The sequence below is a fragment of the Chiloscyllium plagiosum genome, unplaced genomic scaffold (genome assembly GCF_037043375.1).
Source record: "Chiloscyllium plagiosum isolate Xiang-an unplaced genomic scaffold, Cpla_swu_hap1 HiC_scaffold_23, whole genome shotgun sequence".
Lineage (NCBI taxonomy): Eukaryota > Metazoa > Chordata > Chondrichthyes > Orectolobiformes > Hemiscylliidae > Chiloscyllium > Chiloscyllium plagiosum.
Window position 1 is genome coordinate 27,915,018 of NW_028270161.1, and position 24,987 is coordinate 27,940,004.

The window sequence follows — 24,987 nt, forward strand, 5'->3', positions numbered from 1 at the left end:
AGTTTACAATTTCGTTGATGTGCTAAGATTTTATTAAGTATCTATCACACTTCACTGGGGTAACACACAAAAAATTGAGCTCCAGTATTCTCAGAGTTGCCACAGAAGTTCCAGTGTTATTAAAGTACACAAAAGTTCACCAATTTACCTGTGTGTAAAGATCCAGGTGAAGTGAAAATACAATATTGGTTTCTGTATTAAACACAGATGAACTGCTGACATATAACTCTAACTTCTATATCGAACTCCCCCAACACACATGTAAAGACAGACACACAAGCACTGGTGTTATGTATGCAGGGAATAAGCCAATGGTCTCTGACCACAGGGTTCACTGAAATGATCCTTTTGATTGCCAGACTTGTCATTCTTCAATCTCTTTTCTCTGGGTTCTTTCTCACTTCTTTATAGGATGCACAGGTGACTAGTATGTTAATTGCAAAGTCTCTTGGTTACTGGCTAAAAGCTTACAACAAATAGTGGGGGAAAATAAAGTGGCTTTCTTCAGATTTTAGGTTTTTTCTAATGCAAAGCGAGACACATTACTTCCCCTTACAGAGGATCATTTGTACCCACAAGTTTTTTGGCTACCCAGGCAGCAACCACACAACCCTGGTGTTAGGCTGAATGGAACCAGCCTTGCCACTGCTTTAACAAAGCAGTAATGTAAACATTATTTCCAGTAAGTTCTGGTAACTTTCACTTAAAAGTGCAGTAATCCCTTCCACAATCCTTGATTTTCCCATTTCAGTGGCCAGAAACAACTGTGTTGAGATTAATAAGTGTGACCATAAAATATTAGGTAGACCTGGTTGGAGTGGACTGAGAAAGGACTCAGTAAAGACTATTGAGGGACAAAGGTAGACATTCAATAAAATAATTCATGTCTCACAGCAAAGATATATCCTAGTGAGAAAAAAAGGATTTTGAAGATACTTTGTCAACCATGGTTAAGCAGAGAAGTTAAGGATAGTGTCAAATTGAAAGAAAAACATACAATGTCACTATAATTATTGGTAAAGCAGAGTATTGGGAAAGCTTTAAAAACCAAAAAGCTTTAAATGGAAAATATAAAGTTACATGTAATATGATGATGGACATCAAGAGCTTAAGTATATAAAAAGGAAGTGTGAGGCCAAAGTTAACATAGACTTCTTAGAGACAAAGTTGGGGAAATACTAAAGAGGAACCAGGAAATGGCAAAGGAGTTAAATCAATACTCTCCATCAGTCTTAACAGTAGAAGACGTTAATAGTCTTGCAAAATTCCTAAATCATCAAGAGGCAAAAAGAGGAGAGAAAATTAATACAGTAACTATCACTAGAGAAAAAGTGCTGGAGGAATTAATGGGGCTAAAGATAGATAATTTTCTTTGACCTAATGTGATGCATCCAAGAATATTTTAAAAAGTAGCTGCAAAGATATTGGATGTACTGGTGCTTATTTTCCTAAAATCCTTACAGATGTGAAAACTATCAATGAAACACTTATTTAAGAAGGGAATGCAAAAGAAAAAAAAACAGGTAATTATTGGCTGGTTAGCTTAACATCTGTTATTGGAAAAATGTTAAAGTGTCTAGTATAAAGGATGTAATATCAGATAATTTAGAAATACATAATATGATCAAGCAGAATTAGCATGTCTTCAAGAAGGAGAATCATGCCTGACAAATTTACAAATTTGCAGAATAGCTAAAAAGGAAGCATTGACTGTAATATATTTGGGTTTTCAGAAGGTGATTGAAAAGGTGCCACACATTAGACTGCATAATAAGATAAGAGCCTATTATTTTAGCATGGATAGAGGGTTGGCTAATTAACAGAAAATTGGGGTAAGGGGGACATTTTCAGGATGGCTCCCTGTAACTAACAGAGTGTCAAATGCATCAGTGCTGGGGCGACAATTATTTACAATATATATTAATGAGTTGGGTGAGGAAAATGAGTGCACTATGGCTAAGTCTGCAGATGACACAAAATAAGTGGAAATGCAAGTGGTGAGGATGGCACAGTCTGCAGAGGCATATAGATAGTTTAAGCGAGTGATCAAAATCTTGGCTGTTGGAATATAATGTGGGGAAATATGAGATTATGCACTTTGATAGGAAGAATAGAGAAACTGAATATTATTTAAATGGTGAAAAACTACAGGAAGCTACAGCACATATGGATTTGGGAATCCTCATGCATTAATCACAAAAAACTTCTAAGTTCAGCAGGTAATAGGAAAACAAATGGAATGTTGGCTTTTATTTCAAAAGGAATGGAATATAAAAGAAGGGAGGTAGATCTTGTCAGAACTATACAAGGCACTAGTGAGACAACAGCTGGAATATCATGAATATTTTTGGGCCTCTTAATAAAGAAAGAAATACTGGCATTGGAGGTAATCCAAAGAAGGTTCACTCGACTGATTCCAAGTGTGAAGCGACTGTTTATGAGGAGAGGTTAAGTAGGTTGGGCTTGAACTTGAGTACAGAAGAATGAAAGGTGACCTTGTTGAAAAACATAAGATTCTGGGAGGACTTGACAGGATAGATATGGAAAAATTGTTTCCTCTTGTGGGAGAGTTTAGGACCATAGGGCATAATCTCAGAATAAGGGTTTGAACATTTAAGACAGAGATGAGAAACTTGTCTTCTCAGAGGGTACTTAATCTGTGGATTTGTTTACCACGGAGGATTGCAGAGGTTGGGTCATTAAGTATTTTCAAGGCTGAGATAGATGGATAGTTTTTTTTTTAATCAGCAAGGTTGCCACATATTATAGGGTTAGAAACATAAAAATTCTGAGCAGGAATAGACAATTCAACCCCTCGACTCTGTTCTGCCATTTATGATGATCATGGCTGATCTCTTCACGGCCTTAACTTCACTTCCCACTGCTCTTCATAAACCTTTAACCCATTACTATTTGAAAATCTGACTAATCTCCTCCTTAAATTAATTCAGTGTTCTGGCATCCACCACACTCTGGTGTAATAAATTCTATATATTCATATTCATGACCCTTTCAGAGAACTAATTCCTCTATCTGTTTTAAATCTTCTGCCCTTTAGCAGCATTCCCTCTAAATTTCTTACTGGCTATATGGGTCTCCAAGCCCATGCGCAACAGCAACTTTTGGAACCAGAGTTCAATACTGTGACTAGCGTGTTAACATTGATCACTGTGTATGGAACATTGGAGAGGCTGCACACATGCACAGCTTAGAGGGAACATTGCCCTTTGCCTAAAACTATGTCCTTTCATTCTAGAGTACCCCACAAGGGGAAACGCCCACTCTACATTTACTTTGTGAATTCTCTTCAGCATCTTATACACCTCAATTAATTTTCTTTCATTCTTTTAAACTCTAGTGCATTTAGACATAAACTGGTCTATCCTTCTTCATAAGACAAACCTTTCATCTCAAAAATTAATCGTTTGAACCTTCTCTGAACTGTTTCCAAAGTAATTGCATCTTTCCTCAAGTAAATTATGCAGTACTCCAGATGTGATCTCACCAATGCCTTATACAGATTCAATAACAATTCACTACTTTTATACTTGATTCCTTTAGCAATAAATGCCAAAATTCCATTTGATCTCCTTATTACCTTCTGCATCTGCATTGCAGCCTTCTGCCAGTCATGCACAAAGATGACCAGGTTTCTCTGCACCTAAGCATTTTGAAATGTCTCTCACTTCAGATAATACATTGCCATTTTATTCAAAAATGGATCACCTCCCACTTATTGTGTCAAATTCCATTGTTCACCTGAACAATTCTTATCAATTTTCTAATTTCTTCTTTCTACGTTGCAACTTACTTTCCCACCTATTTTAATGTTATCTGTAAATTTGGCTATAGTACATTCTATTCCTGCAATCAAGTCATTAATATAGGTTGTAAATAGTTGGTGGTTGAAGACCGAACCCTGTGATATTCTACTGGTTACAGCTTGCCATGTACCTCAACTCTTTATTTCCTGTTGATTAGTCAATCCTCTATTCAAGCTAATATATTACCCCAAACACGATGTGATTCTTATCTTATACATTAACCTTTTGTGTGGCACCTTATCAAATGCCTTTTGAAAGTCCAGACATCCTACCCTGCAGTGCCCCTTCATCAACTTTGATTGTTACATCTTTGAGGAATTCTAGCAAATCAGTCAAATGTGATTTATCTATAATAAAACCACTTAATCTTGATAGATTGCATTTTGATTTTCCAAATGTCCCATTAATGCTTTCTTAATAATGGATACCAACAATTTCCCACTGACTGACTGACGTAAAACTAACTATTCTATAGTTTCCTACTTCCTGCCTCCCTCCATTTTTGAATAAGTGTTTTGCATTTGCATTTTTCCAATCCACTGGAACTTCCCAGAATCCAGGCAATTTTGGAATTTTATAAACAATGTATTCATCTGCTGTCACTTCTTTAAGAGCCTAAGTTGTAGAACATCAGGTCCTAGGGACTTGTTGCCTTTCATCTGATTAGATTACTAAGTACTTTTTCACCCTAGGAATGGTGATTGTTTTGAGATCTTCCTTTTCCATAAGCTCTGCATCAGTTGTTACTAATGGGATGGTTTCACTGTTCTCCACAGTGAAAACTGAGACAAAATATTAATTTCTCTGCCATTTCTGTGTTCCCTATAATTAATTCTCTAGTCTCATTCGCTAATAGGCCAACATTCACTTGTGCTACTTGTTTGCTTTTTATATACTTATAGAAGTTTTTGCTGTGTTTTTATATTTTGCACTAATTTTCTTTTAGAAATTACCTTGGCTTTTTTTTATCAATGCTTTATTGGAGTTAAAAGATTCCCAATCCTCTACTCTGCCACTGATCTTTGTAATATGGTATGCATTAGCTTTTGCCTTTATGTTATCTTTAACTTTTTGCTATTTCCCCTCTTACAATCTTTCTTGCTCTTTGGAATATATTTTAGTTGGAGGAATTGAATATTTACTGACATATCTGCCCCTGTTCATCCATGGTTCAGTTTTTAGTCTTTCTGTCCAGTCCACTTGTGTCCTCATGCCTTTGTATAACATAAGAAAATTAGTGTGGGACTTAAGTTTTTCATCCTCAAATTGAATTTGAAATTCTACGATGCTGTGATTACTACTCCCTAGAGGATCTTTTACTTTGAGATCACTAATCAATCCCATCACATTACGTAATACTAAATCTAAAATAGCCTGGATAAGACAGGAACATAGAGTTGAAGAATATCAGATCATCTAATTGAATGGTGGAGCAGACCTGATAGGCTTAATGGCCTGCCTCTGCTACTACGTTTTATGTTCCCCATATAAAAGTGCTGAGAAAATGAATAGCCACCACTTGGTTTGGCTTAATCTTAAATAAAGATATTAAGTTTGATCAGTCAGATATTAACACTTGGAAAGGATAGTCAATCTGTGCCCCAGGCCTCTCCTACCTGCCACTTCAAAAATGCCCCAGATTTCTCAACTCGATTTTATCAGCTATCACCACCCTCCAGTCCCACTCTCTTCAGTTCCAATTATTTGCACCAATGTCCCTCTACATTATAAGGCTACATGTTCATGCAGCCATTCTGATGTTGTGCCCATAACTTCTATTTCTGGAAATCACTGCAGAGTTCAGATGTCGAAGCCCACTCAGCCAACAAGAAAATTAGAATTAGGTTTTTATTGTTACATGTACTCAAGTACAGGAGTATAGTGAAACATGTACAAAGTTGCCATTCTCTGTCACAACCTTAGGTACAAAATCCTAAATTTACAAAAAAATCTTGGATACAAAACCCAAAATTAAGAGAATGTTGATCTGTACACCAGCAAAATTCAGACCACCAAGGAACAATAAAATCACACTCTGAAATTTGAGCTCTCTTGAGAAGAAAATCATGTCAACATCTGCTTTTGATTGTGAAGGTACATCCACTGCACATATGAAGAATGACTTAACTAAAAACTCCCAAACGGCAGAAGCGAAGTGGTGTAATAGGGCATGTGTCTTCACAAGAGTTGTTTTGCATGCCCTGGTTTCAAGTAAAATGCCTGTGGTTCAATCATTATTCCTTTTGATCACACCAGTTGTCAGGTCTTAGCTGGGAAGAATACACCAATATGTGTGCCCCACTGTTCCACTAACCATCATAAAATGGATAAAATCCCAAATGAAACCACCAAAAATGAAAATTTATATGACTGCTACACAGCACGAAAGCAATTACACCAGGTTTTGCCAGTAACTGTAAAATACCTCTATTTATTGAAGCATTTTTAATTTGTAGTAAAAGTATGAAAAGATTTTAATGTAGTGCAATGTAATTTGAATAACACCCCTTCAAATCCTCAAAAAAATACACACTCAGTCATGTTTAAGTCAATCAAAAAGGGGTATGGCATGCCTGCCTTTATTGGCCAGGGAATCGAGTACCATAGTCAGGATGTCATATTGCAGATTTATGAGTTTGATTAAGCCACACTTAGAGTACTGCGATCAATTCTAGTTGCCACATTACAGGATGTGGAGGCTTTGGAGAGGGTGCAGAAGAGTTTTACCAGGATGCTGCTTGGATTAGAGGTTGTGAGCTATAAGGAGATGCTAGTAAAACTCAGGTTGCTTTCTCTGGAGTGGTGGAGGCTGAGGGGAGACTTAATAGAAGTCTATAAAATTATGAGGTACGCAGATAAGGTTAACAGTCAGAATCTTTTTCCCAGAGTTGTAATGTTTAATACTAGGGGTCATGCAGGTGAGAGACGGAAAGTTTTTTACGAAAAGAGTGGTTGGAGTCTGGAACACACTGCCGAGGCTGATGGAGGAGGCAGATACAATATGAGCGTTTACGGACTTTTAGATAAGCACATGAAAATAGACCAAGGGATTAGTGGACAGAAGAGATTAGTTTAATTTGGTGTCATGTTCGGTACAAAATTGTAGGCTAAAGGACAGGTTCCTGTGCTGAACTGTTCTAAGTTCTAAAACATAAACAGTATAACTATGTTTTCTGATTCAAAATAAGAGTATAGACATGTGACAATCATTCTTTGATTTAGTGCTTGATCAAGTGAACCTAAGCCTTTACTTGTTTTAGAATTCTTTCCCTTTTCTTCAGTTTTCTGTCATTTTCCTGCATGGAAGAGAGAGTGTGTGAGAGAGAGAAAGATGGATGCTTTTTGTCTTGTAGACTCTGGAATTTTCTCTGCAGCCACTTGCCCGTATAACTTTTCAACACTCTGCAGCTCAAACAATCAGTGTGCTGTTATCATGCAGAATTTCCTTCATAAAGCAACATTGTATCACACTGCGAAACAAAAGACTTTCCTGGTATTTCAGTTCCAACTTCCATTTCAGTTCATAGTCCCAAAAAAGGAAAATAAGTGATCTTTTACACGTAATCATCACTTGGTTAAGTCAGTCACAAATAAGTGAATTATATCTTAAATCTCCATAAATAGTGAAGTTCTGTATAAGTGAACATCCAGTTATAATAAGATAAAGATCAAATAATCATAAGCTAACCTTCTCTTCATTATCACTATGGCTATCCCAATGTAGTTAAATGTGCCTTTCCCTCATCTCGTCTAGTGATATCAAAGTGCAACTTGAACAGCAGTGTAACATATGGTTAGTCAGTTACATTGTACAGAAAGGTCTTGTCCAATTTGGATCTTCTTTCGTTTCAGTTTTTGGCACCTGCATATCATCTTTTATATTCTAAAGGGGAGTTGGAGGTCTAGCATGAACAGCTACATCAAGCAGCAACTATAGCCATTGTACTCAAGTGGGTCATGGACCTGAGCTCCTATTGTTTTGCTGGCTAGTTGGTCTAACAATAACTACAAAGTTATCAGACTCCAGAAAGATGCAAAATGTAACACAGTTACTGTTGGTCTGGAACTCATTACACCGGATATTGTCTGTTTTCTTCTGATTTGTTGCTAGAGCTAAGAGTCTGCAATTCTGTGAGGGTAGAGGCATGGACAAATTCCTAACTCTTAATTGTAAATAGGAATTATATGCCCAATCCAATATTACTCCGTGCAAGAACATATAGCTGTCTGCTGGATTGAAATTTCTGCTGTGGCTCACCAAGCTACTATGTTTCAAATCTTAGGTGAGCTACTGAAAGAAAATAACTGAGCATAGAAACAGGGTAGTTCAAATAATACTGTGTTACACACTCAAAGTAGAACTGCTCATCTTTATGGAAGTGGACCAGATTGCTTAGTTTTTCCACAAAAAAAATGAAGATTGTTTAAACAGTAAGTGCTAAATTAAAAAAGCAATATTTTGAGAGTAAAAATCACACAACACCAGGTTATAGTCCAACAGGTTTAATTGGAAGCACACTAGCTTTTGGAGCGACACTCCTTCATCAGGTGATTGTGGAGGGCTCGATCGTAACACAGAATTTATAGCAAAAATTTGCAGTGTGATGTAACTGAAATTATGCATTGAAGAATTGATTGTCTGTTAAGCCTTTCATCTGTTAGAATACAGTGATAGTTTCACTTCTTTCATGTGTAAATCATAAAATCCTTTTTTTTAAGTTGCATTCTCAGGTTAGCTGTTAACAATTGTGATAGCTAGACAATATGTTGAAGGTGTTAGCCCCCTGTGTTCTCTGTCTATGACCTGATGTTTTTGAGCTCAGAAAAACTGCATGAATTTATGTAAAACTCTGTTATCTCACTTTTTAGATTGGAATCAATCTAAACATCAGGTCATAGACAGAGAACACAGGGGGCTAACACCTTCAACATACTTGCCTGTCCTCAGATGCTGCCTGAATTGCTGTGCTCTTCCAGCACCACTGATCCAGAATCTGGTTTCCAGCATCTGCAGTCATTGTTTTTACCTATATGTTGAAGGTGTTAGCCCCCTGTGTTCTCTGTCTATGACCTGATGTTTAGATTGATTCCAATCTAAAAAGTGAGATAACAGAGTTTTACATAAATTCATGCAGTTTTTCTGAGCTCAAAAACATCAGGTCATAGACAGAGAACACAGGGGGCTAACACCTTCAACATATTGTCTAGCTATCACAATTGTTAACAGCTAACCTGAGAATGCAACTTAAAAAAAGGGTTTTGTGATTTACACATGAAAGAAGTGAAACTATCACTGTATTCTAACAGATGAAAGGCTTAACAGACAATCAATTCTTCAATTCATCAGGTGATTGGCTTAACAGACAATCACCTGATGAAGGAGCATCGCTCCGAAAGCTAGTGTGCTTCCAATTAAACCTGTTGGACTATAACCTGGTGTTGTGTGATTTTTAACTTTGTACACCCCAGTCCAACACCGGCATCTCCAAATCAATATTTTGAGAGTAAGGGTTAACATCTAGAAAAGGAATTTAGAAATTAGATTTTCCAAATGCTAAATGTTTTATGCCACTTGAGAAAATCAATATTCTTTTCTCCTTAATTTATAAACTCAAACTGATAGTGCTGACTAACTTATTATGTTTTCTTAAAGGCCATGGTTTCTTACTATTACAACCTGACTACATTTTCACTCCTTGCCTCTCCTCACATATCTGATGCAGCTATTAAAGCTCTTGTCCAGGGGAAGAGGATTACTAAAGTTAAAATTGAAGGTTTGAGAAATTCTACAATTTCTTACATGCATTAAAATCTCATACAAATTGTTTCTTTAAGTATCAGAAAAGCAGTATCTTGGAATTTATGTCCGGTGTTCTGCCACAATAGGTAATCAACATATTAGTGATGCATCTTTCAAAATGATCAGCAAAAATTGCCCAAACTTGAATCACATCTATGTGTCCGACTGCCCAAGGATTACAGATAATAGCTTGAAATCCTTGGCAACACTGAAATATGTCACTGTGTTGAATATTTCAGACTGTATAAGGTAATAATCTTTTAAAATATTGATATTCTTTGTGCCTAATCAATAGCATACTAAATCCTGTCTTTCTATTGATAAAAATTATGTTTTAATGTTTGCCTTTATATCTAAGTTAGAAATATATAGTTTGTGCTAAAGAAAACTCATATGGCTCTCCTTTCTGATTCTCCCTAACCAGTGTCCTCTGTGTTAGTTTGAAACCTCTCAAACAGTGCCATTTAAACTGTCAGTAAAAACTTGCATCCTCATGGTATCTTATTCTCTAAGAGAATCTCAGTCCCCCATGAATATGAACCTTTTCATCCTGTTCCACTTTTCACAGCCACACATTCCATTCATTATCTTCTTAATGCAATAAGATTAGAGAACAGAGATATAAACAGCAACAAATTGACAAACAACCTGAACATTTCAGGATCCAAATGGAAGAAAATATGAAAAGGAAAGAATTATTAAATATGTATATGCTAATGTACGTGTTATAAGTAATAATGTTTATGAGTAGTCTGCATGAACTATTATGTGGTGGCATTAGCAGAGACTGGGACACACAAAGCCAAGAATAGGTTCTTAATATTCCTGGCTGACAAATATTTTCAAGAAAATATTTACAAAAGGAAAAGGAATAGGTGTGGCAATGTTAATTAAGAGTGTTGTTTAAATTCTAAATTGTGTTATGATCTCAATTGACAGTAGTACTGGACAAGTCAGAACCCAGAGTGAAACCTAGCTTGAAAGAGCATAAGTTTTATTTTTGCTTTGGAGATGCTGGTGTTGGACCAGGGTGGACAAAGTTAAAAATCACGCAACACCAGGTTGTAGTCCAACAGGTTTAATTGGAAGCACTAGCTTTTGGAGCACTGCTCCTTCATCAGGTGGTTGTGGAATACACAATTGTAAGACACAGAATTTATAGCAAAAGTTTGATATAGCAAAATTTATAGCAACGAGCACCCGAGCTACAAATCTTCTCACAAACTTTGAACACCTACGGGCGAGAGACGCTAAGACAAGCCAGGAAATGGGAATCCTGCGCTAACCGCCTAAGCGTCATATACGAATAAATAACTGTCTTTTAAAAAAAAAAATCAAATTCCCTGAGACTGAGAGCGTATACTTGCCCTGGAGCTCCATGATAGATTCTACGCTGAACATGTAGAAGGTTCCCTCTCAACATATCAAAGTTCAAAAGTGCAAATCCCCCGAAAGACAATGACTATAGAACCTATTAAAGAGAAGGTTCTATCCTGTGTTACCCAACTCAAATTTATCTTCTCTGTAGTTTTTTGTTAGGGCCAAACAGACTATCTGCACCAACATTGCAATTGAATTCTGTGATATAAATCTTAGTTCAGGTGTATTTGTGTTGTATTTGTGTTGTAGCCTAGTCTTTAATAGTCTTTTGCACTCCTATCAATATCCTGACTGTTATATTTAAGAAAACCATTTTATGTAGGATTTTACTGCAATCAATATTTACTGGTCTAACATTTATCTCCAGAGTGAAAAATTGCGATTCTATTACCCAGTCTAAAGATGAGTAAAGGGAGGATGGGTATTGCTGGGTGGCAAACATAGGAGCGGGAGAATAGGAATGTCAGAGGTAAGGGATAGGGTTGTCTTTTCAAGTAGCCATCCCTCGGCCTGATGCTGAGTCCTTAATCAGGCAGAGTGACCTCTAGGAAGCTACTAACAAATTCAACACGGCTTGCTTGGTAGCCTTTCAGATTTTGTTATCATGAGGAGACTGAAGCTAGGCCTCTCCCTTGATTAAATAGTCATGACTGCCATGCTTTTTGCTTCAAGGTACATCATTAATTTCAACCTTATGTTCCAGGTTTGTGACGTCTCAGCATAGACAAGTTGTTGTATTGGGATAGGATAACACCAAAGTGGCAAGAAAGTTTGGTCCATGTTTTTGTCCTGTACATCATTAGCCGGTCAGGATTTTATTCTACTAGCATGCCCCAAATTGGGTGAGATGATTACAGAAAAGGTACGGAAATGTGGCAGTGAGATCTTTTGCAAACTCTCAAGTCAGCCAGAACTCATTGGTTACCTCTTCAGTGTCTACTGTTTACAAGTGTGAACATGAATTTGCAACATGGGTTCATGGCTCATTGCCTTTCCATTTACCCTTTTATAATGCCCAATGCTAGCTGAAAGATTGGTGAAAATCCCTGGGATTAGACAAAAGAAGGCATAAGAGTATTGTAATGGTGACAGTTTCATTTTAGTTCTCTAGTTTTCAATTTCACCTACATCAAACTCTTACCTACTGAAGGCCTCAATCTGAATCAATGCCTTTAAAATTAGTAAGCTGGGAGAATGGGCGGAGGTTCCATTCCAACCCTGATAAACCCAATTATAGTTGTAATGTTTAGCTGCAAATCTAGTTTATGGTTTTAAGAATACTGATTCAAGCAGTTCTAACTATTACAAGCAATGGAAGGCAATTTCTAACTGCTCATAATTTCAGGATTTTCAGATCTTAAGTTTCCTTAAATTTTTTTTGCACTTAATTTGATGTGTGATATTTGATGAATACATACTCCTGTATAAATAGATGTACATACAGATAAATAATATAAATGTTTTGTGTTGTAGTATCACTGATGGAGGCATAAGATATTTTATGGATAGTCACTCAGCTTCAAAGCTCAGAGAACTAAATCTAAGCAACTGCATTTATATTACTGATTTATCATTGCTGAAAATTGCACAGAGGTATGGAATTTTTTTGTCTATCAGTATGTCCAATTCAAAGTTTCCATGTACCTTTAGAACACTTATAATGCATTTGAGTATATGTATGCTTTTCAAGAACTCTGCTTTTGCATGATAAACATAGAAATATTTAATAATGTCAGACCGACCAATTCACTACAACATTTTAGCAACTCTGTTAGATCTCAAAATATTGTCTTGTCATATCTAAAATAATATCATCATTCTATTTTTGTATTCTTGCCATTGTACCTGATGTAATGCTGAGACTAAGTTTGCCTAGTTTAATTTTTGTCTATACATTTACAGATAGTATTACCGCAACGGCCTCTGTCTTTGATCATGCATGATTACCTCTGGTGTGGCTCCTTTTTCTCATCGACATTATGCCCATCGTTATCATCATCATCCAAAATCATAGTTTCAGTTTCTACATGTAGGCTGATGATGCTCAGCTGTATCCCTTCTCTACCTTATTTCGTCCCTCTCCCTTCTTTAATTGTCTGGCAGATTGTTTAGCACCTTGTATTGAATGATAAGAATTTCCTCCAATTAAATACTGGGAAGATAGAAAGCTTTGTCTTTGAACCCCCTCACAAAACCTGATCCTTGCTGCCAACACCATCCCTCTTTCTAGCAAATGTTTGAGGCTGCACCAGATTGTGTGCAACTTTGGTGTTACATGCAACTCTGCTGAGGCCTGCTCACTAATCTGAAAATGCACACAGTTCCAGGCCTGTTTTGTCATCACATTTAATTTCAATGATACTTTGAGCGTGCTGAAAAGGGATTAAGGTGTTCAGGACCAGGGAGTGAGAATAGGTAGGGGAGGAAGTAGTAAGGACAGCAATCATGCCCCTGTTCACAACAGCTCCTAAATCCAATTCTTTATCTCCCTTATGAGCCTCTTTCGCCCTCCAGGCTTCCCCCCCGCATAACCCAAAGAAATCCTGCACATCGCAGAGTTCGTTTTTATAGTGGTTTAATTAGTTTCCCTAAACTGGCTCTGGCTTCATTCTGAAGCTTTCAATGCTCTGCACTCTTCCTTTCTTGTGTCTAAGTGTACTGAGTACTTTACCGTTTTCTTGTTCCTCATCTGAAAAACAGTTCCACATTTTAAAAATTTCTTATAATATCAATGAATTACAATTGTACCTTATTAAACCTTGTTAGAGACTGCAGATGCTGAATCCAAAATAGACAAGCAGATGGCTAGAAGAACACAGCGAGCCAGACTGCATCACGAGTTAGAGAAGTCAATGTTTCAGGTATGACCCTTCTTCAGGAATGGAAGTGAGGCTAGGGGGAGCTGCAGGTAAAGGGGGTGGGGGAGAAGGGTTATGGATGGGGGGGAGAGAGGGGCAGAATGGTGAGGTAGTAAAGGGTGAATACAGGTGGTGGGTGCAGCCTGATTGGTTGATGGGAGGAATGAATCTGGTTAGTAGCTGGAAGGAAGGATCAGTAGGAGGAATGGAAGGGAGGAGGCAGAGCTGGAAATGGAGTCGGAAGATGGGTGGGAAAGTTATTTGAAATTGGAGAGCTCAATGTTGTGTTCTCTGGGCTGTAGGCTGCCCAGGCAGAAGGTAAGATGTTGTTCCTCTAAATTGTGGTCTGATTCACTGGGGCAATGGAGGAGACCGTGGATGGACATGTCAGAGAGGGAGTGGGAAAGGGAATTGAAATGGCTGGTGATCAGGAAGTCAGGCTGGCTTTATGGCCCAGCTGAGATGCTTGGTGAAATGTTACCTTAGTTCATGTTTGGTCTCACTGATGCATAGAAGACCACATCAGGAGCAATGGCTGCAGTAAGTTAGGTTGGAGGAGAGACAGGTGTATCTCTGTTTTACCAGGAAGGATTGTTTGGAGCCCTGGATAGAGGTGAGGGAGGTGGTGTGCTGGCAGGTTTTGCATCTTTTATGGTTCAACCACAAGCCCAACTACCCCAGCCAACCCATTGTCTCGAATGCTTCCGTCCGACCGCACTTATTTCTTCCTACTTTGACTCCATTCTCTCCCCCTTAATCCAGGCACTTCCCATCTACATACAGAGCACTAACCATGCCTTCCACCTCTTCAAACTTCCAGCTCCCCGGCCCCCAGTCCTTCATCTTCACTATGAATGTGCAGTCCTTGTACACATCCATTCCCCACAATGACAGCCTGCAAGCCCTCAGTTTCTTCCTCTCCAACAGACCCATCAGTTCCTCTCCACCAATACCCTCCTCCACCTTGCCGACTTAGTCGTCACCCTCAATAACCTTTTCTTCAATTCTGTCCACTTCCTCAAAATTCAGGGGTTGGCAATGGACACTTGCATGGGCCCTAGCTATGCCTGCTTCTTTGTCAGCTACATCGAACAGACACTTTTCAGCACATACACAGGTACTATTCCACAACTCTTCCACCATTATATCGATGACTGCATTGGTGCGGCATTCTGCAGCCAAGCTGAACTGTAGCAGTTCATCAACTTCACCAACAACTTCCACCCTGCCGTTAAATTCACTTGGTCTATCTCGGACACCTCTCTTCCCTTTCTTGAACTTTCCAATTCCATCTCACGCTAAAGTTTACAGACTGACATTTACTATAAACCCATAGACTCCCATAACCACCTGGACTACACCTTCTCCCATCCTGCAAAAACTCCATTCCGTTCTCTCAATTCCTCTGTCTCCATTGCATCTGCTCTGATGAGAAGACATTTAATTCCCAAGCATCCCAGATGTCCATCTATTTTTAACAACGTGCTTTTCCTCCCTCTGTTATCCAGACAACCCTCCACCTTACCTCCTACATTCCCCACTCCACTGCTCTAAAACACTCCCCCTCCAAACATAATAAAGACAGGGTCCCTCTTGTCCTCACTTTCCACTCCACTCATCTCCGCATTCAACGTATCATTCTCAAATACTTCTGCCAACTCCAACTAGACCCCTCCACCAAGAGCTTGTGCCCCTCCCCATCACCCTCTGCTTTCTGCAAGGACCCTTCCCTATGTCACTCCTTGGTTCACGCCACTCTCCCCATAAACCCATCCAACACCCACTTTCCCCTGTAACCATAAAAGATATAAAACCTGCCAGCACACCACTTCCCTCACCTCCATCCAGCCCCCAAACAATCCTTCCAGGTGAAACAAAGATTCACATGCCACCAAGACCCCACCACCAAGAACATCTTCCCCTCCCCATCCCCTTTTGCCTTCTGCAAGGACCATTACCTTTGTCGCTCCTTGGTTCACACCATTCTCCACACCAAAACCCAACCCCGCCCCCCCACCTCCCTGAACCCCCAGTACATTTCCCTGCAACCATAAAAGAGGCAAAACCTCACCTCCATCCAGGGCTCTAAACAGGTGAAACAGAGCTTCATCTGTTTCTCCTCTAACCTAGTTTATTGCATCCAATGTTCCCGATATGGTCTTCTGTACATCAATGAGATCAAACATAAACTAAGGTGGCTGTAAGGGCCAGGCTGACTTCCCTGTCACTGCTCATTCCAATTCCCCTTCCCATTCCCTCTCTGGCATGTCCGTCCTTGGCCTCTTCCATTACCTTGGATCACAAATTGGAGGGACAACTTATCTTCCGCCTGGGCAACCTACAGCCCAGAGGACTCAACATGGGGTTCTCCAATTTCAAATCTCCTGATTCCCTTTCCAACCCTGTCTCCTCTCTTCCATTCCTTCCACCAAATATCTTCCTTTCCGCTACCAATCAGATTAATTCCTCCCATCAATCAACCAGGCTGTACTCACAACCTGTATTCACCTATCACTACCTCACCATTATGCCCTTCCCCACCCATAACCCTCTCCCCTCTATATCTGCAGCTTCCCCTACCCCGCCTCCATTCCTGAGGAAGTGTTATACCTGAAACGTTGACTTCCCCAACTCTTGATGCTGCCTGGCTTGCAGTGTTCTTCCAGCCTTCAGCTTGTCTTATTAAACCTTGATCTATTTCAACCCTGTATGATTTTGGTTGCTGTGTTTTTCTCCATGATCAGACTTTCTATGTGTTCATTTCTGACCCATATTCATTTGTGAACTGTAGCTATGACAACTCATACTGCGTACATTATATTAACATTTCTAGCCTGGTTTTTTCTTTGCTCTTCTTCTCGCTGTTTCACTCTATTATGGCCAGTCTCAGTGACGTTTGGCTTAGTTTCTGAGACAAAGGTGGAGGTTCTGTTCTCAACCTTCTACCCATAAATAGCTGTGATGATAGTCTATGCTAAAGCAATGATGGTGTCTAGCTTAATAGTGCAAGACTTAGATCTTTTTGTTCTGCTTGTATAATGCTTTCGTTACACAAACTCCTTGCTTAGCTTTTCCATTTGCTTGAGGTGAACGTATAGCATGACTCTGAATTTCTGTTCTGCTCTGTGGACTGACGTTTTTCTTCTGCCTTCTCATTTTGCTATATGCCTGGTTTCAAAAAATTACTGCTTATTTTCTCTTGTAAGCCACGACCTCTGCATGATCAGTGGTATCTCTGAATTCTGATTGGTTTCTTAAAGATTATTGTCATCTTCTCATTATGTCCTGGCCAGTTCCCTCAACACAATATCCAAATTGCAATATCCAAAAGGCCATTTCGGCATTTAGTACTTCCTCACATGATGCTGCATTCTCATCAATGTCCTGTCTTGCAACTACAATACTTGTAGTGATCTCCACACATCTAATGATATACTGACATTGTCCTTTATTCATTTTTTTTTAGATTAGATTACATTAAATTACAGTGTGGAAACAGGCCCTTCGACCCAACAAGTCCACACCGAACCGCAACCCACCCATACCCCTACATTTACCCCTTACCTAACACTATGGGCAGTTTAGCATGGCCAATTCACCTGACTTGCACATCTTTGGACTGTGGGAGTAAAACCCACGCAGACACGGGGAGAACGTGCAAACTCCACACAGTCAGTCGCCTGAAGCGGGAATTGAACCCGGATCTCTGGCGCTGTGAGGCAGCAGTGCTAACCACTGTGCCACCGTGCCGCCCACAGACTAAGACCAAAGCTATTCTTATACATTTTCCTTCCAGACCTCCTATTCCTGAATCTGATGTGATCTGCTGGAATGATCACCTGGAATGTTCTTGGAATGACAAATTATCCTCCATGCCTCACCTGAGCTCTGGTGTTGCCCTTCATCTGTGACTGTGCCCATCTTACTGTGTGCTGCTTTGGGTCATCTAGTTTCTGGGTCCATTTTTCAGTTTTCTACTGCACCCACAATGTCTCCTCTCAAAACCTTGTTAAGAGTTTCTGTTTCTTTCCAGTTCTCTCTATATAATTGTAATATTGCCTCTTAATTACATTTTATTGATGACTCATGACTCTACATTGATACACTTGCATCTAATTGTCTGAGAGTTGATTAGTCTCCACAAATATTTTTGTCCTATCCTATGTTAAGAAGTTCTAATTCATCAATATAGTTTACTCATGGAGATTTTTTCCAGCTGGCATCTAAACCATGCACATCTCAACAAAATCTAAGTTTAATATGTATAACTACTTTCAAGAAGGCAGACTGTTAAGATCATTTTTTAATGTATAGAATAGCTTCCTCTTGTGCTACGTTATCTTATGATTCTATGATTTGCTGAAAAGACTTCTACCAGTGGCTGTGAAAGTCACCATCACAGTTAGGCTTTATTTTCCCCCACTGGTTCCTTTCAAGCAATAATGGAGGACTTTTGCAGTGTTCTGTGCAGATATTATTTTACTGTCAAAACCCATACCCAACCAATGAAAACATGTGAACCAATGTAAATATGATGTTCTTCAGAATAAATACTATCAAGTGAACCATATGTAGTTATTTTTTATTCACATTTAGTAATATAAAACAGCAGGTTAAAACAGTCAAGCACAATAGTTTTATGGTTTAAACATTTGTTTAACTCCCATCCAGAATTTTCTGATTCTGAAGCAAATTCTATGGTTCTTGTGATGCTTTTGGCTTAAATTAATGTAAATAATAAGTAATTAATCTGTGGTGATTTCAGTAATATTTAGGCTTAACGCTGCTTCTGGGTAGCAGACAGTTTACACAAGATTAAGCTGATATTTTTGCTTTTATAATTCTTTCATGGTGTTCAGGCATCACATTTATTGCCCATGCTTAATTTCCCTTGAACTGGGTGGCTTGCTAGGCCATTTCAAAGGGCAGTTAAGAGGCAACCACATTGCTGTGGATCTGGAGTCACATTGTAGGCCAAATCTGTTCAGCAATGTTATTGGACACCTCTGAAGCAGGTGGGACTTGAACCCAGGCCTCCTGGCTCAGAAGTAGGGACACTACTACCACACCACAAAGGCCTGTACTTAACCTCTAAAGCACAATGCTCAAGCTGCTTCAGCTGTTGACCTTTCTTATACATGTGATTGTCTAGGACTAGAGAAGTTGTTATATTCAATCATATGAAGCTATTCCAGTCAGTGCATTGAGTAAAAGAGTTGGGATGTCATGTTGATGCTGTAACAGGCCACTTTCGGAATACTGCATTCTGTTATGGTCTCCCTGCTGTAGGAAAGATGTCGTTAAACTTGAAAGGGTTCAGAAAAGATCTAAAAGGATGTTGCCGGAGTTGGGGGTCTGAACTATAGGGAGAGGCTGAATAGGCTGGGGATATTTTCCCTGAAGCATTGGAGGCTGAGTGGTGACCTTAGGTTCATAACATCATGAGTGGTATGGATAGGGTGAATAGCCAATGTCTTTTTTCTGGGGTAGGGGAGTCAAAACTAGAGAGCTTGGTTTAAAACAAGAGGGGAAAAATTTAAAATGGACCCAAGGGGCAATTTTTTTCACATAGAGGGTGGTGTTTATATAGAATGAGCTGCCAGAGGAAGTGGTAGAGGCTAGTACATTTAAAAGACATCTGGATTGATGCATGAATAGGAAGGGTTTAGAGGGATATGGGTCAAGTGCTGGTAAATGGGACTAGATTGATTCAGGATATCTGGTCAGCATGGATTAGTTAGATTGAAGTGTCTATTTCTATGCTGTACATCTCTATCACGCTATGACTCATGTTGAATATCATAATATTTGGCCTGAGTCATGCTATCCTCAATATAAACTCATGTCCAGTGTGACTTAGTAACAACAATAAAGATATTTTCATTAAAAGTTACTTCATTTATAGTATCTATTGGATGCTCATCAAATGCTTAATGATGTTAAAGGAATATAACTTTTTCAATTTAGTTATAGCCTTATAGCTCTCTTTCATTTTGTGTGCAATAAATAAATTGCAAAAATACCCGAATTACTTGTTATGGACCAGGTCAAACCCCCTCAAAACATTTCAAGAAGGTAGCTCAGATCCCTAGCTTTTCTAGTTGTTTTGAACAGGTGTGTAATGGATATTCCTGGTGTGATGCAGCTGGTCAAAACCCCTCAGTTTTAAACAAAATAGAATTTATTTACAGATTACTGAACGAAACACAAACAAAAGAGAAGATACAGAATAATGTAACCTATATGAAAACCCAGACTATCCCAACTTAGTGATGCTTTTCCAAATTCCTGCAACAATCCCCATAAATATCCCTTGGCAAAGAAGATAAAATCAAATACAGGTTATAACAGGAAAGAAAGAGATGGCAGAGAGATTCAGCATGAAACACCTTTTTCCATGCAGCTGTTTCTTTTGGATTCTCAGCTAACAACTGACCAGCAGCTTTGAACAGCCAGACTGCTAAAAACCAAAGCAAGCCAGGAAAAAGCTGAGCTGGCAGAACTGGCCATTCCACTTTCATTTTAAACGAACACTTGAAAAAAATTGAAAGCCTCTTCTCTGAGGCGGTATCTGTTAGCTATAATTAAATTGGCCCTAAAACCCATCTAAACCAGGCACTCTGGAATCTCTGAGAAAAACCCAAGGATAACATAGCCTTGTTAAAGGAGCAGCATTATCACACCTCCTCCCTTAAAAAAGGACAATCATCAATATTCAAAGACGGCTTCATTTTAAAACCCCCTTAATCTTACACCGTTAGTAAATGACAACAGATATATACATTACATTGACAATAACCGTGTTAACATGCACATTAAATTCTACTGCAATCTGGTTTACTCCCACCACCAATCACCTCTGTTTCTCATCCAAGTCTCGACAATGCGTTGGCAATCACATTTTCTCGTTCTGCCACCAGCACAGTTTTCAAATTGAATGGCTGTAACAACAAACTCCATCTAAACAATCTGGAATTTTTGTCCTTCAATATCTCCAAAAACTTCAGTGGGTTAATATGATCAGTGTTTATGATTGTCTCGGAGACATTACTGGTAACATAATCGTTGAAATGTTGTAACGCCAACACCAAGCTCAAAGTCTCCTTCTCAACTGTTGAATATTTCTGCTGATGAATGTTCAGTTTTCTGGAAAAACACCTGATAGGTCTTTCTATTTTCTCCTGTAAGAGCACAGTACCAACACCCACATCTCTTGCATCGATGGCCACCTTGAATGGCTTTGCGTAATTAGGGGTGGTTAACACTGGGGCAATGGTAAACACAGCTTTCTGTCTGTCAAATGCCTTCTGAGAGTCTGCTGTCCACTGAAATGTCTTGCCTTTCCTTTGTCATACAGTGAGTGGAGCAGCCAGACTGCTAAATTTTGGCAAAAATTTCTGATAAAATTCACTCAATTCCAGGAATCTTTATACTGCTCTTTTTTGTCGATGGTACGGGAAACTCCCCAATTACCTTTGTTTCTGCATTCATTGGGGCCATTTGTCCATCTCCAATAACATGGCCCAGGAAGGTGACTTGGGCATTGGCAAATTCATTTTTAGCTGAAAATGTGTTGCTGGAGAAGCGCAGCAGGTCAGGCAGCATCCAGGGAACGGGAGAATCGACGTTTTGGGCATAAGCCCTTCTTCAGGAATATGCCCGAAACATCGATTCTCCTGTTCCCTGGATGCTGCCTGACCTGCTGCGCTTCTCCAGCAACACATTTTCAGCTCTGATCTCCAGCATCTGCAGACCTCACTTTCTCCTCAAATTCATTTTTAGCCAGGTTTATCACCAAGCTTACCTCGCAAAGTCAATTCTGATAAGTGTTGCAAATGTACCTTCCATGTGTGACTAAAAATCACCCACAGATCATTAATATAAACTACACAATTGAGTAATCTGGAAATGACCTCATTGGTTAGTTTTTGAAATGTGTCCGGCACATTTTTTATTCCAAATAGCATGACTTTAAATTGATACAGTCTATTCAATGTTACAAAAGGTGAAACTGTCTTCGCTGTTTCGGACAAAGGTACCTGCAGTATTCTTTGAGAAAGTCCAACTTAGAAATATAAGTTGCTTTTCCCACCTTTTCAATATAGTCTTCCAAACGCAGAATCAGATATGCATCAGTCTTTGTAACTGCATTGACTTTGCGATAGTCCACACATAACCATTGGGTACCATCTGGTTTTGGCACATTACTGCAGGTGAACTCCAGTCACTGTAACTAACTTCAATTTGTCTGAGGCAGTATCTGTTTGCTATAATCAAATTGGCTGTAAAGCACATCTAAACCAGGCACTCTGGAACCTCTGAGAAACCCAAGGACAACATAACCTTGTTAAAGGAGCAGCATTATCACACTACCCCACCTTCCCCTTAAAAAAAACCATCAATATTCAAAGATGGCTTCATTTTAAAAACCCCTTAATCTTACACTTTTCGTAAATGACAACAGATATATACATTACATTGACAATAATCATACAAACACGCATATTAAATTCTATTGCAATCTGGTTTACTCCCTCTGGTTTACTCCCACCATCAATCACCTCTGTTTCTCATCCAAGTTTTGGAACATGCATTCAATCTCCTTTTGAACTTGTGCCAACTTTTGAGGGATATGCCTATAAAGATGTTGCTTAATCAGAACAGCATCTCCGATAACTATATCATGCAAATTAGGTTAGTACTTCCCAGCTTATTTCCACATTTTTCCCCATGTTTTAGTAATAACTCTTTCAGGTCATATCAGTTTTTCTCTGGAAGGTAACTCAATAATTTATCCCAATTTTTGACAATTTCCTCATTATCCAGTATAATTTGAGGAATGTCCAATTCAGAATCCTCTGAACTTGGTTCTTCACTCTGTGTTGTAACCAATAACACACTTTCCTTTTTGCTTTCCTTCCCTGTCAAGATACCATTTGAGCATATTCACATGACACACTGAGATTTCTTTCTGTCTGGCATTGTTATCAAATAGTTCACCTAACTCAACCTCCTTTCAACTTGATAAGGTTCATTAAACCTTGCTTTTAAAGGTTCACCTATCACTGGAAGTAACACTAATACTTTATCCCAATACCAAAATTGCAAGTATTTGATTTCTTGTCTGCTTCCTGTTACATTGCATGCTGTAATATGCTTAAACACTGTCGAGCCAACTTCCCCGCTCATTTAATCATCCCCTAAAATCTGACACAGTCTAAACATGTGGTCTCTGAATTCTGATTACCAATTTCTCCTGAATCAATTTTAGTGGTCCTCTCATGTTATGTCCAAACACTATATCAAATGAACTGAATTTGGCCAATTCATTTGGTGCTTCTCTGATCGTAAAAAGTATAAACAGAATTCCTTTATCTGAATAGTCTTGACTATAAGCCGTCAACATGGCTTTTATGTCTGATGCCACCTTTCTAGCACTCCCTGTGATTCTGGTTGATGCGCAGTAGATTTGAATTGTTCCTAAGCTATCCATTACTTCCTTGAATAATTTTGATGTAAAGTGTGACCCTTGATCTGATTAGATCTCTGTGGGTAGTCCATACCTAGTGAAAAATTTGAGTAACTCCTCTACAACCCTTTTAGCAGTGATATTGCACAATGGAATGGCCTCTGGAAATCTAGTGCACACATCCATTATTGTTAACAAATACTGATTCCCACTTTTTGTTTTATGTAGGGGTCCTATGCAATCAGTTAAAACTCTTGTAAAAGTTTCCTCAAATGCAGGAATAGATATAAAAGGTGCACATTTTATTACTGCCTGTGGTTCTCCAATTACCTGATGTGTCTAGCAAAATTCAACTACATCCTTGTGCAGTCCAGGCCAGCAAAAATATTTTTGTATTTTAGCTTGAGTTTTCTTACCCCTAAAGGACCCCCTACTTGTAGCTCATACACCAGTTGCAACACCTCCTTCCTATAACCCACTGGTAATATGACTTGATGAACGTCTGCCCATTTCTCATCTGCCTGAATATATGTGGTCTCCATTTCCTCATTAAGACATCATTTTTAAAATAGTAGCATACCTGATACATCTAGATACTTCTTCAGTGTATATTTTTTATACAATTGGTTTAGTTTCTCATTTCTCTGCTATAACTCAGTTAATTTCGCTGAACTAAAGATTTGCCATCTTTCTGCTCCTGTTTTGTGTCAACCATTTGATCAAACAGGGTCTCTGCTAATTTCACCTCAACATCTTATCTATACTCTTTGATCTCTCCTGTTTCATCTGGTGACTTTGTGACCTCATTACCACACAGTCAGGAAAAATGCCAGGATATGTGTCCTGCACAGTTCAGTTGCCTGAGTTTCCACTGGCTTTTCAACCACAGTAAGCAGCACTCCTACCTATGAACCAGTTATATCGGTAGCAAGAACAAATTGTTTTTTTGAGCTGAGAGTTTGTCCAGTACACCTACCATGACTTCTCCACTCTTTACTGGGCACTCTAACTCACTCTACATAGTTGGACGCTTCTTGTCTCACTATAAATTTCTTTTACTAGCACATTTTCTGGCAATAGTCCCTTAGAAGTACATATTGCCTCATCTTTCAACATCGAAGATTGAGAGGATCCTGTGTCTCTAAATATTGTACCGTCTTTACCTGCTGCTCCTGGCCTATGCGAGTAAACTTTACCTTTGCAGGTATATGGCTTAAGAAGATCTGGCATTTCCTCCTTTACCAACCTCTGACTCGGTTGTACATTCTGGTGCAACTTTTTAGCATCCACTATGATTTCTGTTACCACTCTAAAAAAAATTAATTGGGTTATCCTGTTTTCCTACACCTGGTTTCCCAGTGCTTTTCCTAATCTACTGTGATTTTACATGTCCTACTTTATTGCAGTGAAAACACCAGAGCTTTTTCACTTCTCTTTGCCCTTCAAGGGTTTCCTTTTTACCCTGTGGTGAGTTATTCTTATGATCTTCACCAAGATTTACCTTTCCCTGTCCACGTGAGGATTTTTCTTTTCCCAACTTCTATCCCTCATTGAATTTGATTTTGGAAGCCAACCTTTGGTTTATGGACCATCTCATAATCATCAGCCATTTCAGTTGCTAACCTTGCTGTTTTAATTCTCTGCTCTTCCACATGA

The 24,987-nt window shown here is 38.9% G+C and overlaps 1 protein-coding gene across 3 annotated transcripts in view; it reads left to right on the forward strand.

The window, feature by feature from the left end:
- Positions 1 to 24,987, forward strand: part of fbxl13 (F-box and leucine-rich repeat protein 13) — a 317,084-nt gene that overhangs the window by 213,401 nt on the left and 78,696 nt on the right. For all 3 annotated transcript variants that reach the window (XM_087999504.1, XM_087999505.1, XM_087999506.1), the window contains exons 16-18: positions 9,478 to 9,598; positions 9,711 to 9,873; positions 12,478 to 12,597. In XM_087999504.1, coding sequence (XP_087855630.1) covers positions 9,478 to 9,598; positions 9,711 to 9,873; positions 12,478 to 12,597 — 404 coding nt within the window. The remainder of the gene's footprint in view (positions 1 to 9,477; positions 9,599 to 9,710; positions 9,874 to 12,477; positions 12,598 to 24,987) is intronic.